Source organism: Phyllobates terribilis, unplaced genomic scaffold (genome assembly GCF_046119375.1).
Source record: "Phyllobates terribilis strain yellow unplaced genomic scaffold, ASM4611937v1 Scaffold_3__8_contigs__length_932513732, whole genome shotgun sequence".
Classification (NCBI taxonomy): Eukaryota; Metazoa; Chordata; class Amphibia; order Anura; family Dendrobatidae; genus Phyllobates; species Phyllobates terribilis.
In genome coordinates, this window is record NW_027362763.1 from 361,729,531 (window position 1) to 361,745,582 (window position 16,052).

Sequence of the window (16,052 nt, forward strand, 5' to 3'; positions counted from 1 at the left end):
ACATGGCATGGATAGCATTATCCATGGGAACGATATTAAGTTGGAGGGGTTAGAATGGCTTTACGGTGATGTGAGTGAATGCATTATTTTCATCCCTTTGCTACGACACCGGAAATATATGTCCCCTAAATATCAGATCGATGCAAACCCCAATATTCATTACTGACCACTGGCTGCCGAAAGTCTGAGAACAGTGCTTTGTTCAGAGGAAGCTCTTACCTCGGAAGTGTACTTCCCCCACCTCTGAATATACAAATCCTGGCCTTGGTTTCTGGTTCTCAGAGCAGACCTCCTGTTGTAATTACCTGGTCACTGCAGGAGGTACTACATCACTGGAAGTTGAAGTATCAGCTCTCTCTCACTTTCCCAGTTATAATTAATCCCAAATGTTGAAAGTGAGGGTGATATGTCTTCTCTATGGAAATGTTTATATGGATTATAATTACAATCTACAATAAATACTATGCAAACATTTTAGGCAGGTGTTGACAAAATGCTTCGAAGTAAGAATGCTTTAGAAAATAGAAGTGTTAAAAGTTTATTTTATCAATTAACAAAATGCAAAGCTAATGAACTAAAGATAAATCAAATCAATATTTGGTGTGATCACTCTTTGCCTCCAAAGCTACATGAATTTTTCTGGGTATACGATTTTTGAAGGAACTCGGCTGGTAGGTTTTTCCAAACATCTTGGAGAACAAACCACAGATTTTCTGTGGATGCAGGCTTGCGTTCAGCTCCTTCTGCCTCTACATACAGTGCCAGACAAATGTAATTTTGAGATCAGGACTCTCTGGGGGTCATATCACTTTCAGGACTCCTTGTTCTTTACACTGAAACTAGTTCTTAATGACATTGGCTATATCTTTAGGGTTGTTATCCAGTTGCACAATAAATTTGAAGCCAGATGCCTCCTTGATGATACTGCATGATGGATAATTATCTGCCTGTATGTCTAAGGATTGAGGACACCATTAATCTTGACCAAATCCGACAACTCCATAATCATTATTGTACCACTCTCCAGCCCTTCGGCAAACAACCTGTCTTCTGTTACAGCCAAATATTTTACGTTTTGACTCATCACTCCAGAGCACTTGCCATCATTTTTTTTTATCCAATTCCTATGTTTTTGTTCATAGTTGAGGCTATGTTCTCGATTCCAAATTGTCTGGAATCGAGAGTGAACACCATGTCATGTTTGGAGAGCCCTGCATGTGCCTGAACAGTGGAAATCCTACACAAGTGACCCCATTTTGGAAACTAGACCCCTCAAGGAACTTATTAGATGTGTGGTGAGCACCTTGAACCCACCGGTGCTTCACAGAAATTTATAACATTGAGCCGTGAAAATAAAAAATCCAATTTTTACCACAAAAATGTTCTTTTAGCCCAAATTTTTTTATTTTCACAAGGGTAACAGAAGAAAATGGACCCCAAAAATTGTAGTGCCTCCTCCCTTCTATTCACACCTGGTTTCTTTCATGTATAATTAGTTAAGAGGTATAAATTAAGAGGGCCTGGTCTCCGACCATGGTCTCTGAGCAGTTATCCTAAGTAGCAGTTTCCGAAGTAGGTAACGGAAATATTCCTGAAATCCAGAAATATGGTCTCATGTTGTATATTCTTCAGTGTTGCTATCACTTCTGATCTGACAATCTATCTGTTTCACTCACAGGTATGTTTTCATCCTGCAATAGCCTGCATTTTGATTGAACCCCATTCACAACTGTGTGTCTCTCTTTTATGCTTGGTATGTCATTTTCCTGTTCAGTTGCCTGCTGTGTTGGTACCAAACTTCTCTCATCTCCTGTCTGTTAATTGATTCCATTTGCTTAATTCTTACCTGTCTCCCTGTGCCTCCTCCCTTCTATTCACACTTCTTTTCTTTCATGTATAATTAGTTAAGAGGTATAAATTTAGAGGGCCTGGTCTCCGACCATAGTCTCTGAGCAGTTATCCTAAGTAGCAGTTTCCGAAGTAGCTAATGGAAATATCCCGGAAATCCAGAAATGTAGTCTCATGTTGTATATTCTTCAGTGTTGCCATCACTTCTGATCTGACAATCTATCTGTTTTATTTACAGGTATGTTTTCGTTCTGCAATAGCCTGCATTTTGATTGAACCCCATTCACAACTGTGTGTCTCTCTATTATGCTTGGTATGTCCTTTTCCTATTCAATTCCTTGCTGTGTTGGTAGCAAACTTCTCTCATCTCCTGTCTGTTAATTGATTCCATTTGCTTAATTCTTACCTGTCTCCCTGTGCCTCCTCCCTTCTATTCACACCTGACTTATTCCATGTGTAATTAGTTAAAAGGTATAAATTTAGAGGGCCTGATCTCTGAGCAGTTATCCTAAGTAGCAGTTTCCGAAGTAGCTAACGGAAATATCCCGTAAATGCCCTAGAAGTGACCAGAAGGGATTATTCACTAAGGTGCTTGCTTCACTACTTTTCTGTTTTACTTCACTTGACTTATGATCTGTCTGTCCAGTATGGATGTTTGTATGTCTTGCATAGTAATGCCTGTTGTGGTCTCTTGCTAATTCCTTATTCAAGAAGGCAAACTGGTCCTACATCCCAGCACACACTTCCAATATATCCATATCTGGCTTAAAGAGAACACGTGTGCTGAGGCACTTGTGAAATTCATTCTATGTCCAAAATTTCAAGGTGTCTCGCCAGATAAACATGGCAAGAGGACAGAGCAGAAGATGGGTCAGCTATGTTAGATATTCAAACAAACATGCTCTCTGTTCATTTGCACTACAACATCTATTTTCCATATCTCTTTGCTTCATTTATGTCCTAACTGCTGTTTCCTTTCATCTCTACCGCCCTTTGACATATTCTACACAGTCTCTCTACATCAGTCCCTCTCTCCTGCTCTTTCCCATGTACATCATTGAGGCCTTACTGACTTTTCTCAATCACTCCAAACCATCCACTACCACCATACAATTGCACAAAACGCTCACACAAATCATTGAACCACCTGCTCTTTCTCTTCTGTCTCCTCCTCCTAATCGCTGGCGACATCTCTCCCAACCCTGGGCCTCCACACACTAGTATACATAACTCTCATCCTGCTGCACATAGAAGCCCTGCCAATCTTATAAACATTCGTTACTTGCCTTCTCCTGTCACTTTTAACTGTGCTCTTTGGAACTCGCGCTCAGCACGCAATAAACGCTATATCCAAGATTTCTTCCTTTCAAATTCCCTTAACCTTCTGGCTATCACTGAAACATGGATCCAGCAGTCTGTCACAACGGCCGCAGCTGCTCTCTCGTATGATGGGCTACAGTTTTCACATACCCTCAGACCTGAGAGAAGACAAGGTGGAGGTGCCAATTTTCTCCTTTCACCACAATGTGCTTTCCAGGTCATCCACCCGGTTCCCTCACTTATGTTTCCTTCCTTTGAAGTCCACACCATTAGACTCATCAAACCCTTCTCCCTGCGAGTGGCGGTTGTATATCGCCCTCCAGGCCCCTTCTATCACTTTCTGGAACACTTTGCCACCTGGTTTCCACACTTCCTATCCTGTTATATTCCCACTCTCATCATAGAGGATTTTAACATACCTGTTGATAAGCCTCTTTCCCCATCTGCCTCTCATCTTCTTTCTCTAAAGGCCTCATTCGTCTCACAGCTCACTAACTCTCCTACAGATAAAGACGGGAATACTCTGGACCTGGTCTTCTCATGACTCTGCTCGCTGCATGACTTTACTAACTACCCTCTACCACTCTCTGACCACAACTTTCTTTCCTTCTCTGTCAAGAACGGTCTCCTCACCCGGGACATCCCCACTTACCATACACACAGAAATCTATGTGCCATTAATACCCAGCAGCTTATGAACAATCTATAGTCATCTTTAGCTCCCATCCTCTCCCTCTCCTGTCCAGACTCAGCATTGTCACACTATAACAACACATTGCAGAGTGCCCTGGATGAAACAGCACCTGCTACAAGCAGAATGACCTGGCATAGATGGCAGCCCTGGCACACGATGCAAACACGTTTTCTCCAGCGTTGCTCAAGGTGTGCTGAGCGTCTGTGGAGAAAATCACTTTTGGCAGAAGACTTCATCCACTATAAGTTCATGCTCAAAACTTATAACTCTGCTCTCCATCTGGCTAAACAAGTCTACTTTACCACTCTCATCACATCTCTAGCCAACAATCCTAAATGACTCTTTGAAACCTTCCACTCTCTCCTGAGCCCTAAAGTACAGACCCCTGTCACCAACCTAAGCACTGACGATCTGGCCACTTGTTTCCTACAAAAAATCAATCATATCCTTCAAGACATTTTTGCACAATCCCCTCAGAGTCTGGATCCCCTTCCCTCCCACACCTCAAGTTCACTTTCCATCTTCGAGACGGTCACAGAAGAAGAAGTGACCAGACTCCTTGCTTCTTCTCGCCCTACAACCTGCAACAGTGACCCTATTCCCTCACATCTCCTTCAGTCCCTTCCCCCAGCTGTCGCTACCTACCTAACTAAAATATTTAACCTCCGTCTTTCTTCGGGTATCTTTCCCTCTTTATTCAAACATGCAATCATAACCCCTTTACTTAAAAAAACATCTCTGGACCAGAACTGCGCTGCTAACTACAGACCGTCTCTAATCTTCCCTTCATCTCTACACTCCTGGAACGCTTGGTCCACTCCCATCTAATCCGCTATCTCTCAGATAACTCTCTTCTCGACCCTTTACAATCCGGTTTCCGCTCCTCACACTGTACTGAAATTGCCCTCACTAAAGTCTCTAATTATCTACTAACAGCTAAAACTAATGGTCACTACTTCCTGCTGTTTCTTCTAGATCTCTCTACCTCTTTTGATATTGTGCATCACCAGCTCCTCCTCACTATGCTCAATAGGCCTCAAGGAAACTGTTCTCTCCTGGTTTTCCTCCTATCTCTGACCTCACGGTATCTTTTGCCGGCTTTTCTTCCTCTAATATTCCCCTCACTATCGGGCTTCCACAAGGATCAGTCTTAGGTCCCCTCCTCTTCTCTTTGTATACTGCCCCTATTGGACAAACCATCAACAGATTTGGTTTCCAGTATCATCTCTATGCTGATTACACCCAACTATACACTTCTTCACCTGACATCACCCCCACTCTAATACAAAATACCAGTGATTGTCTGTTCGCTGTCTCTAACATCATGTCCTCCCTCTATCTGAAACTGAATCTCTCCAAAACTGAACTCGTTGTTTTTCCTCCCTCTACTAACCTATGTATACCTGACTTTTCAGTTTCCTTGGGTGGTGCCACCATAACTTCCAAGCAGCAAGCTCGCTGTCTTGGAGTCATATTTGACACACAACTTTCCTTTATTCCCCATATACAATCACTCACTCGCTCATGTCACCTGCACCTTAAAAACATCTCCAGAATTCGACCTTTTCTCACCTTTGATACTGCAAAAACTCTTACTGTCGCTGTTATTCACTCTCGTCTGGACTACTGCAACTCTCTTCTAATCGGTCTCCCTCTAAACAAACTCTCTCCTCTCCAATCCATTCTGAATGCAGCAGCCAGGGTCGTATTTCTATCAGGCCATTTCACCGACACCTCTACCCTGTGCCAGTCATTGCACTGGTTACCCATTCACTACAGAATACAATACAAACTCATCTCTCTCACCCACAAAGCTCTCCACAGCTCTGCACCGCCCTATATCTCTTCCCTCCTTTCTGTGTATAACCCCTCCCGTGCCCTCCATTCTGCAACTGATCTAAGACTAACATCCTCCTTAATCCAAACTTCACACCTCCATCTCCAAGACTTCTCCTCTCATGCCGCAGTTTTATGGAATGCACAGCCCCAAATGATCCGACTAATATCTAGCCCCCATGTCTTCAAACGTGCTTTAAAACACATCTGTTTAGACAAGCCTATCACCTCAACTCACCAACCTAACTCTCCCCTGTTCCCTCCTAAATATTAATCTTAATCTGCTCCTGCCTATTCATCTGTCTCCACATCCTCCATGCACCAAATAGCACACAGTAACTGCTCTTAGACAGATACTGGCTGATGACCATGTTATACCTATTGTGTCCCCCCATTTCCATGTAAATTGTACGCTTGCGAGCAGGGCCATCATTCCTCCTGTAACTGTTGAAATGTGATACATTGAATTGTTTTTTTTGTCTGTACATGTCCCTACTTAATTGGAAAGTGCTGCGGAATATGTTGGTTCTATATAAATAAAAATTATTATTTTTATTAGAAGCACCATATTGGAGTTCAGATTTTGCTGGAATGGTTTGAGGGTGTCATTTTACATTGGCAGAGCCCCTTAGGTGCCAGAACAGCAGAAACCCCATAAGTGGCCCCATTTTACAAACTACACCTCTCAATGAATTAATCTAAGGGTGCAGGGATTGACACCACAGGTGTGTCACAGAATTTTATACCATTGGGCAGTGAAGAAAAAAAAATACATTTTTACCACCATAATTTTGTTTTAGCCCCAGAGTTTACATTTTCACACGAGGAAATGGGTAAAAATGGCACCAAAATTTGTTACACAATTTCTGCTGAATGTAGAAATACTCCATATGTGGCTGTACAGTACTGCTTAGCCATACGGTGAGACTCAGAAGGGACGGATTGCTATTTCCTCTCTGGAGCGCAGATTTTCCTAGAATTGTTTGCGGACTCCATATACAGAGCCCTTAAGTGCTAGAAGAGCAAAATCCCCCTCAAGTGACTCTATTTTGGAAATTATACCCCTTTGGGAATTTATCTACAGGTGTAGTAACAGTTTTGACTGGGTGTTTTCCAGAGACAAGCAGCAGTGGATGTTGCTAAGTGAAGATTGCAAACTGCCATTGTAGTGCCCAGTACGTTGCCCAGGTCATGCTTCTGGAGACCCACACCTGTAAATTAGGCGGGCTTTCATCGTTACAGTAATGCCAAACATGTGGACGCTAAATGTGGTTTAGACACACTGGGACTCAGAACGGAGGAGGGCATTTGGATTTGGAAGCACAGAACTTGCTGAATTTTTTGGGGGGCTGAGGAAGCATTTCGCTTTTCCAGAGCCTTTGTTCTACCAGTAACGTGGAAGCCCCCTAAATTTCCGTTAACAGATGACGGACCTGAGTGGGGATTAGGCTTTTTTTGTGAATTGATTTGAAGCTTTTGTTGGGAACATTTTACATAACATTTGGGATCACATTTATCTGGCACTCTACGCTGAGCACTTACTGTACATCGGGGTTTCAATCTAAATCTCCGAATGACGTGATTCAGATGAAACCTTGAGGGATCCATTCACTATAATGAGGCAGCACAGTTACTCTGGACTCCATCTGGCCTCTGTTCAGCGGTCTCCTTTTCAGAGGTGCACAAAACTGTGGTCGACCACTTTTATGCACGCCTAAAAAGATGGACACCACCTCATCATAGGCCAGACGGCATCCAGTTCCCAATCTGCCTCATTATAGGGAATTTTCTGCCGGGGGTTCCCTCTGAATCACTTGTTTCAGAGATTTACACGGAAACCCCGGTGTAAGAGCTCAGTGCAGAGCGCAGGATGAATGTGAGCCGAGCCTTACTGTGATCTTTGGGAGGCAAAATCAACAGCAGGTGAAGAATTGGTTTTCTTTATTTTTTACGCAATTCCTTGTACAGTATAAATGATTAGACGACTTTATTCTTCGGGTCGGTGCGAATACAGCGATACCATATTTATATAGTTTGTTTATGTTTGGCTGCTGTCACACACTGAAAGACACTTTTTATTCGAAAAACAAGTTTGTGCATCGCCATATTTTAAGAGTTATAATTTTTTCATACTTTGCCGACAGAGTCATGTGAGGACTTGTTTTTTGCAGGACGAGTTGACGTTGTTATTGGTACTATTTTCGTGCACATATCGTTTTTTGATCTCTTTCTATTTCAATTTTTGGGAGGTAGAATGAACAGAAACCAGCAATTCAGGAATTTATTTATTTTTTTATGCCGTTCTGCGTGTGGTAAAATTGATAAGACAGCTATATTCTTCAGGTTAGTGCGATTACAGCGATACCTCGTTTATACTTTTTTTTATGTTTTGGCGCTTTTACACAATAAAAACTATTTTATTGGAAAAATAATTATTTTTACATCATTGTATAACTTTTTTATTTTTCCACTGATGGAGCTGTATGGTGGCTTGTATTTTGCGGGACAAGATGACATTTTCAGTTATACTATTTTTATTTACATTCATATTCGCATTTTATTCCACTTTTTGTTCAGCGGTATGATGAAAAAGCATAGTTTTTTGCCCCATTTTTTCATGGTGTTCACTGAAGGGATTAACTAGTGTGACAGTTTTATGCGGTTCAATGCTATACCATACGTGTAATTTTTTATTTATTTTACATAAAAAACTAATTTATGGGTATATTTTTATTATTATTATTATTATTATTATTTTGTAATTTTTTATTTTTTTTATATTTTTACAATTTTTTTTTCTTTTTTACTTAGTCCCTTCATGAGACTTTCACTTTCAGCAGTCTGATCGCTGTTATAATGCATTGCAATGCATTATAACTGTTAGTCTGCTTTCAGCATGGTCTAACAAGCTGGCTAGAGCCTAGTGACCCTATCGGATGGCAGACGCAGATAGGAAGGCAGAGGGGGGCCCCCTCCCTTTCACTGCTTCTAAATGCTGCGATCGATATCGTTTAGGGGATTAAACTGCTGGGAGCAGTGCGAGCACCGCTCCTGGCAGTGAGTGGTAGGTGTCCGCTATGATATTAGCTGAACACCCAGCGGCGAGTAGTGCCCACAAAATTGCCTGAACGTACCCAGTACATCCAAGGTCGGGAAGTACTTCACCGACACTCCTCGCCCTGGCCATAAACATGGTGAAGGAGTTGGCCTTCTCCTTTCTAACAACTGTGCTTTCAACCCAACCCTCTACCCTTCCTTATCCTCCCGTCTTTTGAAATGCACTTTGTCTGTATTCATCCTCCCTCCAACCTCCAAGTAGATCTCATATACTGACCTCCAGACCCAGGTACTGCCTTTATCGACCACTTTTCCACCTGGCCTCTTCACTTTTTCTCTTCTGAGATTCTCACCATCATTTTGGGTGACTTCAACATCCCGAATGATAACCCCAAAGTTGGCTGCTTCCAAACTCTTGTCATTTGCTTCATTCTTTGGTTTCGCACAATGGTCCTCCATATCCACCTACGCAGACGAACATACACAAAACCGCATCTTCATCTGTCTCTGTTCTCTATGTAACCTCACCTCTCCCCCTATCTTACCACCATCTACTCACTTTATGATGCCTGTCTTCTTTGCCTGCCTCCCAAGTCCAGCAGCTATCACATCCCCCGAGAAACCTCTCACACCTTGACCCTCATATACTTTCTGACTCTTTTTTACCACTGTCCACCATTTACTCACTTCATGACACAGCCACCGTTTTCTCCAATATTACAGAAGCATCAGCTATTGACTCGGTCACGCCTCTTGTGGATAGCAAAGGGTGATGTATCAATAGACAACCCTGGCACACCAACTTCACAAAAAAAGCTTTGGCAAGTGTCCAGGGTTGCAGAGCAGCGCTTGAAGAAAACACACTCACAGGAAGACTTCACCCCATTCAAGCAAACAATTCTCAAACTCGAGTAAGCCCTCAACTTTGAAAAACAGGATTACTTCACAAACAGTTATTCAACACTTTTTTGGGGGCTCTCAACCCATCTCCCAGTACTCAGCCGACATCTGACTCCTGCCAGTGCTATACCTGCAACCGACCTGGACATATTAGCATCACCTGCACAGAGAGACAAAATAACCCCACATCCAAGGCCCAGGGGCCTAATGCAGCTGTTCTTTTTGTGGCTGGGGTGGTTGGGAGGGCCTGTGATCACTTGCAGTCAGTTACTGTGGCTGACGTCATTATGGGGTTAAAGGACACCGATGCAAAATGAACTCTTATCCGCCCTGGATTTCTGTCCCCTGAAGACAATATCCTTGGGAAGACCCTGACTATCACCGGGATTAGGAGTGTCCACCAATCTTTGTGATGCGTTTTCCTTGATTGTTGTGCTGGGAGAGGGTTGAGGAAGTTGAGGTGTCCGAGAACCTCCCCACAAATGTTTTACTGGGGATTAATCTGGGACGGTTGGTCAATCAACACATTCTTGACAACCCTCCCTGATCTGGCACTTCATTTTATTCAAATATCGATAACTTGAATGTCAATATGATGCATGATGATGTGTTTCGTTGTATGAGAGAACTCAGCCATGTCACGCTGCAGAGTGATGCTGTTGAGGATCTCCTAAAAGGAGCCAGCATCAGTGCTAAGGGCGATCTAAACAGGCACGGCGATTATGAAGTAGGTGGTCCCATGCTGCTGGCCAGTGTCACGACGGATCGTGACATGGCCGGTAGTAGCTGCCCCATGATTAGCACTCCTTATGAGATATTAGGGGAGGATGAGAAAGTGGTACCCATATGCTGTCAGGATGTTGGTAAGGTATTATACCCCGGGGAGGCAGCGTACATTGATGCTGTCAGCCGCAGTCAGAGTTCCCAGAAAGCAATGCTGCCTTCTGGACCTTCATCATTTAGAGGGATAAACAGAACCAGTCATGGACCCAGAGCAGGTCCAGTGAGGTTGGGGCCTTAACGTCAGTTCTGGCTACCTCTAGCCAGGAACTTCAGACAACATTGCCTGTGGATACTAGTCTTGAGGTGCTGGGTGACCCTACAGAGAAGTCCATCTCCGAGTCCAAGAAGGAGAGGGTATTGTGCAATCCAGGGAGGTTGTGCGATGAGATGGGCTTGGTAGATGATCTGTAAATCATTCTCCCATGCCACCTCTAAAAGGGGAGGTGTCGTAAAGAAAAATTGTAAAATCCATAAACACATCTCACGAGAGAGGGGACATATCACCCTCACGATGAACATAAGGGATTAATTTTAACTGGGGAAGTGAGAAACAAATTATAACTATGAAAGTGAAAAGAGCCGACACTTCAACTTCAATTGAAGTAGGACTTCCTGCCATGAACAGGTAATTACAGCAGACATATGCTCTGAGAGCTGGTCACTAAGTCTAGGATTTGTGTGCTGAAAGGAATCAGCTTTCTCTGTTTAAAGGATTTGTCTCAGATGCTCTGAAGCCAGCAGTCAGTGATGAATATTGGAGTTAGCATCAATCTGATATTATGGGAGATATATTTTCAGCGTCATAGCGAAGGGACGAACATAACTCATTCACTCACATCACTGTAAGACCCGCCGAAGACCTTTAACTTAATATCGTGTCAGATGAATTATGCTATCCATGCCATGTTTCATCTCTATAGAAAGGTAAAATCATGATGGGAAACATGACAATGATATCTCCCGCCTGGGACCTCCAGAGGCGAAGATATCCTGAAAGTTGGGGATCTCATAAACTTCTAATTTTAGGTAATCCTTTTTTCTTATCTAGACTTGACTACCCTGTCTTCAAGACTTAGATAAAAGAAAACAAATTATTGGTCACTTATTTCAATTCAGACCTCAGTTAACAAAGCAGGGATTCACTTTCGTCCTTCACTATACCTTGTCCTTGGAGATTGTTTCTAGCTCCAGTTTCGAGGCATACTAAGAAGGTGATACATTGATACACAAGGTTACAGATTTAATGATAGATATGAATCCATCCCTTCTTCTCCTGCACCATTGCAAGATTCCCCTTCCCATTTGTAAAAGCTTTGTTTGGAGACAAAAAAAAATAGTTTCTCTCACTATGGCTTTCTGGCATTCAACGATAAATGATGTGATGCACATGGAAGACCTCTCCTTAGCATTACATGATTTATATGAGAAATTCACATGGTTCTATTGGGTGGAATGCCAACAATCACAGGAATACGCCGAAGTTCTGCATTGTTCTGTCAGAGACCTCTAGGTGTACGCAGCATCTGCGACCCTGTTCAGGATGTCTGTATTGTGCCTTACTCCCTGTTATATAGGGCTAAAAGGACATGCTCCTCTTTTTTCCTCTCTTCCCTCGTTCCCTTCTATACTGCTCATTCTCTTTTTCCTTTTTCTGCCTTCTGTACTTTATTTTACCTGGGAAACCTCCCACTTCCTAAAATGTAAGGTGTACCCAGACAGGATGGCAGAGAAGATTGGTTACAAGCGTACTAAGATGTACTTGAAATTTCACTATATGACTTCTCTATTTATGTGTTTCATTTCTCTGCTGACTTATCTCATATATAGCTAGTAATATTGAAATGCCATTTACCTGGAGGAGTGTTGTCCCCTGTTTCTCTGTGGCTTTAGGCTTCGGGTGTAAAATTAATATATATATATATATATAAAAATGCATATAGCTTACTTCCTAAATATGTTCCACAAGTATCTCTGATACGTAAACCTGTTTTGTTTTACGCATTTCTCTTGTTAAGCTTCGTGTCCTTCCTTTCCTTAACATGTCTTTTGCTTTACTATTACAATTACTGTCACCAGTCCACAGTCTCTGCCACACACCCTTTCGAAGTTATGTAATTATGATAGGATCTGTACCACCTTACTGGGTGTGTTCATGTGACGGCAGGTGTCTATAATCCTGTCACTCTGCACACTGATGTCCGTGAGAGAGGCGATGCTTCATATTTCTCAGTTACTGTTCGCACCATTTACTCACTAGCTTACCTGGGCACTTTGGTGCACTGAAAAAAATTCCCAAGGAGGCTGCTGTGAACCTGACAAGCTCAACAACATAATTCACTTTACTACTCAAGAGCGAATATTGCTGCACAGACACATCTCTAGGAAACTGTAATATACCAAGGACTGATTACTGAGATTGCTGTACTGCAGAGGAACCAGAGTGATCACAGAAGGACAGATTAGAAAGGGATAAAGCAACACTGTTGTCAATTGGAATGGTACTGCTTCCAACACAGATTTTATGAATTGCAGGTGGGTTTTTGGAAACTCATTGGAACCTATTTTAAGTGAAGTACATTGATCATTTTACCTTCTAAATTTGGGTATTTAACTAGAATATTTGCTCTGTGTCAAGTTCTAAAAGTTTAAACTTCAGTGACTTCTTGCGTCTGCAAACTTACATTCTTTCAAGGGCATAACCGTTGAGATGATATTTCTGTATCCTAACTTTTTTTTTTCTTTCAGCAAATGACTCTCCACACTGAAGAATTAAGGAACTAGAGAACCTTTTGACCCATTTTTTTTATTACATCAATCTAGTTATACAGTAGTAGCCTTCACATTTTTACAATGGGGACTTTTATTGGACACATCTCACCTGGGCTAGCATTTTTATCTTTTGGTCTCCTATATGCTATTCGTTACTCCTGGATGGTGTTAAATGGATGTCGAGTTCAATATGGCCCTCGCAACAACAAAAATAAAAAATTCTGGAAGACATTGCCCATAGAAGCAATAATGAAGTTGATTTATGGCTTCATGGCTGTTATGGCAGAGTTTTTCTTTCCTCCGGGAGTTCAGAAATTACGCTTCTTCCGATCAGATGACCCTGAATATCGCTTTCAACACCCTAGTGAATGGCAACATGCCACCATGTATGGGTACTTCTGTCTAAGTGGGGTGTTGGATATTGTGAGTCAGTCGTGTCTCCAGAAACGTTGCCCATTGCTTGAACACGCTGGAGTGACTGCTGCTTTTTCCATCACAACTCTGCTCCTTAAGTTCCATGGTCATGGGAAAGAGGCAGTAGAGGTACAAGTCCACCATCTCCTACTTCTGACTACTGCTGTGACTAGTCTGATAATGATTGTTGAAATCTGGCAGCCAGACCACCGCCGACTCTGGTTTACTAAAGCTTGGCTAGTGACTGTACAAGGGACATGGTTGCTTCATGCTGCTTTTATTTTATATTCTCCACCAACAGGCCATGCTTGGGACTCCGGAGACCCTGCAAATCTCATGTTTCTCACCACCTTTTACTGTTGGCACTTGGCATTGGATGCAGGGCTAATGGGTGTATTATTTTTGATAACACTTATTGTGCATAGGCGCTGGGGTAACAGATTAGGAAGAGATTGTTATCAGCTAGCTGGAGATAAAGCAGAATTAGCAAAGCTCACTGGAGAGGAGGGAGAGGAAGAATTGTAATTTCACTTATTTGTTTAAAGAGGCACTCCTATGAATATTTTTTTCATTAAATCTGTCTATATGTGCATGTAGTATAGTATGTGTGTGTTAATCTACTCACCTAATGTCATTTTCTACAGGATCCAGCGCTGTTCTGCTCCGCTACTCAGTGACGTTTCCACTCTACTGACTCTCCAGGTCACACTGCGCTTTGCTTGACCCGGAAGTGACTTTTTCAATGTAAGTCTATAGAGCGTCAGAACGAGGCGCTATAGGCGTATATTGTAAAAGAGACTTCCGGCTCACGTATAGAACGTGGACTGACCCGGAGAGTCTGAAGAGCGGTGATGCCACTGAGAATAGGAGCAGAAAGGCGCTGGATCCCGGAGAAAGCAGCGGTCGGTGAATATATTAATACACTCACACTACAGTACACTTACATATACACAGATTTAATGGAAAAAAAATGATATTCTTTGATATATTAGGCTGAGATTTAAAGAAACCTGTTAGCAGGTCAAAAGTGTCCAGTTGTTATTTTATTAATAATGCTCCCCGGTATTACATTTTGTTTTGTATTGTAAATCCATCATATGACTTCAGAGTTACAGGCCTTTTCATTTAGTGCGCCCAATATGCTAATTTTTATGGTCTTTACCAAGGGAGCATTGCTCACAGGGCAATAATGTAGAGTATCCTAAAGAAAATCCTGTGAACAACATCCACTTGGTAAAGATCGCTAAAGTATACTTGGTGAACTAAATAAAAAAGCCTATATCTCTAAAAACCATATGCTGGATTTAAAGAAAAGAAAAAAAAAGGAATATTGAGGGGAGAGGCAGGAATAAAAAAAAATAAGAGCAAAAACTCAACTTTCGACCTGGTGACAGGTCCGCTTTAAAAAAAATAGTTTTACAATAAATATTTTGTTACAGGAATTCATAGTCTTGCTGTTAATAGTAGGAAGCCGCAAATGACAAATAAAAATTAAGTTCCTTATACACCATACACATTAGACTAATGATGGCTGACCCCACCAATATCGACAGGTTCGACCTATGGTCTAATGTGATTGGCAGGCTTTAGAGCTGTGGTACACAAACATCTTTAGATTAGAAACCACACCTATTGTCTTATCTCAGATGTGGACATGAACGTTGACATGAATTGTTGGGGGATGGAGTGAGATAACGTAATATCCCTGTGTGCAAACAGGTGCCAGTATCCTGAAATACACTCCCTGCACTAAGCGTAATGTGACTGGCAGGGTAATATACTGTGTACATACTGTAAATCAATAACTGAATGGAATGGATAGTAGTTGTGAATGTTTTGTAATGTGAGACGACACTAAACACTCAACACCTCAACCACTGAACAGATTAAAAATGGAGAAGTAAATGATTATCATTGTTATAGTGCTATGATAATAGTATAATGATATGCGGTGATACCATCAATCAGGGGCATGTGTTGAGTCTCTGGCTGTAGACACAATTCAATGTATTGACAAGAAAGCTTATAATCTTGTAAATTGCAAAGCTTGAAAATGTAAAGTACATTTGATATTTGGGGACAATCCTTTATACAACGAATAAAGAAGCTTACGTAAAACAAGAACTATGTTTCCCTTCTTTGGTTAATATATTGGATCCATAGTTTTGGAGGTTCCCTGCTATGGATACAGATCAAATTCTATATAAATCTACAAGTTGCTTGTTTGTGCGATGGCTTTCAACACCTTGGTTAGCCAGTTACTACTGTAGGGTACATCTTGGAAACTGGTGCTGAAACCAAGATAGCTGAAAATACATCTCTCTCAAGGGTTATCATGCAAGTTTTCCAGACTCCTAAATAGCAAATCTGTCTCGTTATGTAGAGTTGCACAAAAGTAGTGGGTTCCGGCAACACGACTAGGTCCAATTCA

The 16,052-nt window shown here is 41.9% G+C and overlaps 1 protein-coding gene across 1 annotated transcript; it reads left to right on the plus strand.

Annotated features, from left to right (window-relative positions):
- The first annotated feature begins 12,583 nt into the window (after positions 1 to 12,583).
- On the plus strand, positions 12,584 to 15,745 carry LOC141259415 (transmembrane epididymal protein 1A-like). The gene is made up of 2 exons (XM_073675354.1): positions 12,584 to 12,970; positions 13,184 to 15,745. Exon 2 carries the CDS (start codon positions 13,289 to 13,291, stop codon positions 14,144 to 14,146), a length of 858 nt encoding a protein of 285 aa, XP_073531455.1. The 5' UTR covers positions 12,584 to 12,970; positions 13,184 to 13,288; the 3' UTR covers positions 14,147 to 15,745.
- Positions 15,746 to 16,052: the final 307 nt, after the last annotated feature.

Excerpts from the sequence above, each read along its gene's own strand:
- LOC141259415 (XM_073675354.1), top strand. The coding sequence starts at position 13,289 with ATGGGGACTTTTATTGGACACATCTCACCTGGGCTAGCATTTTTATCT.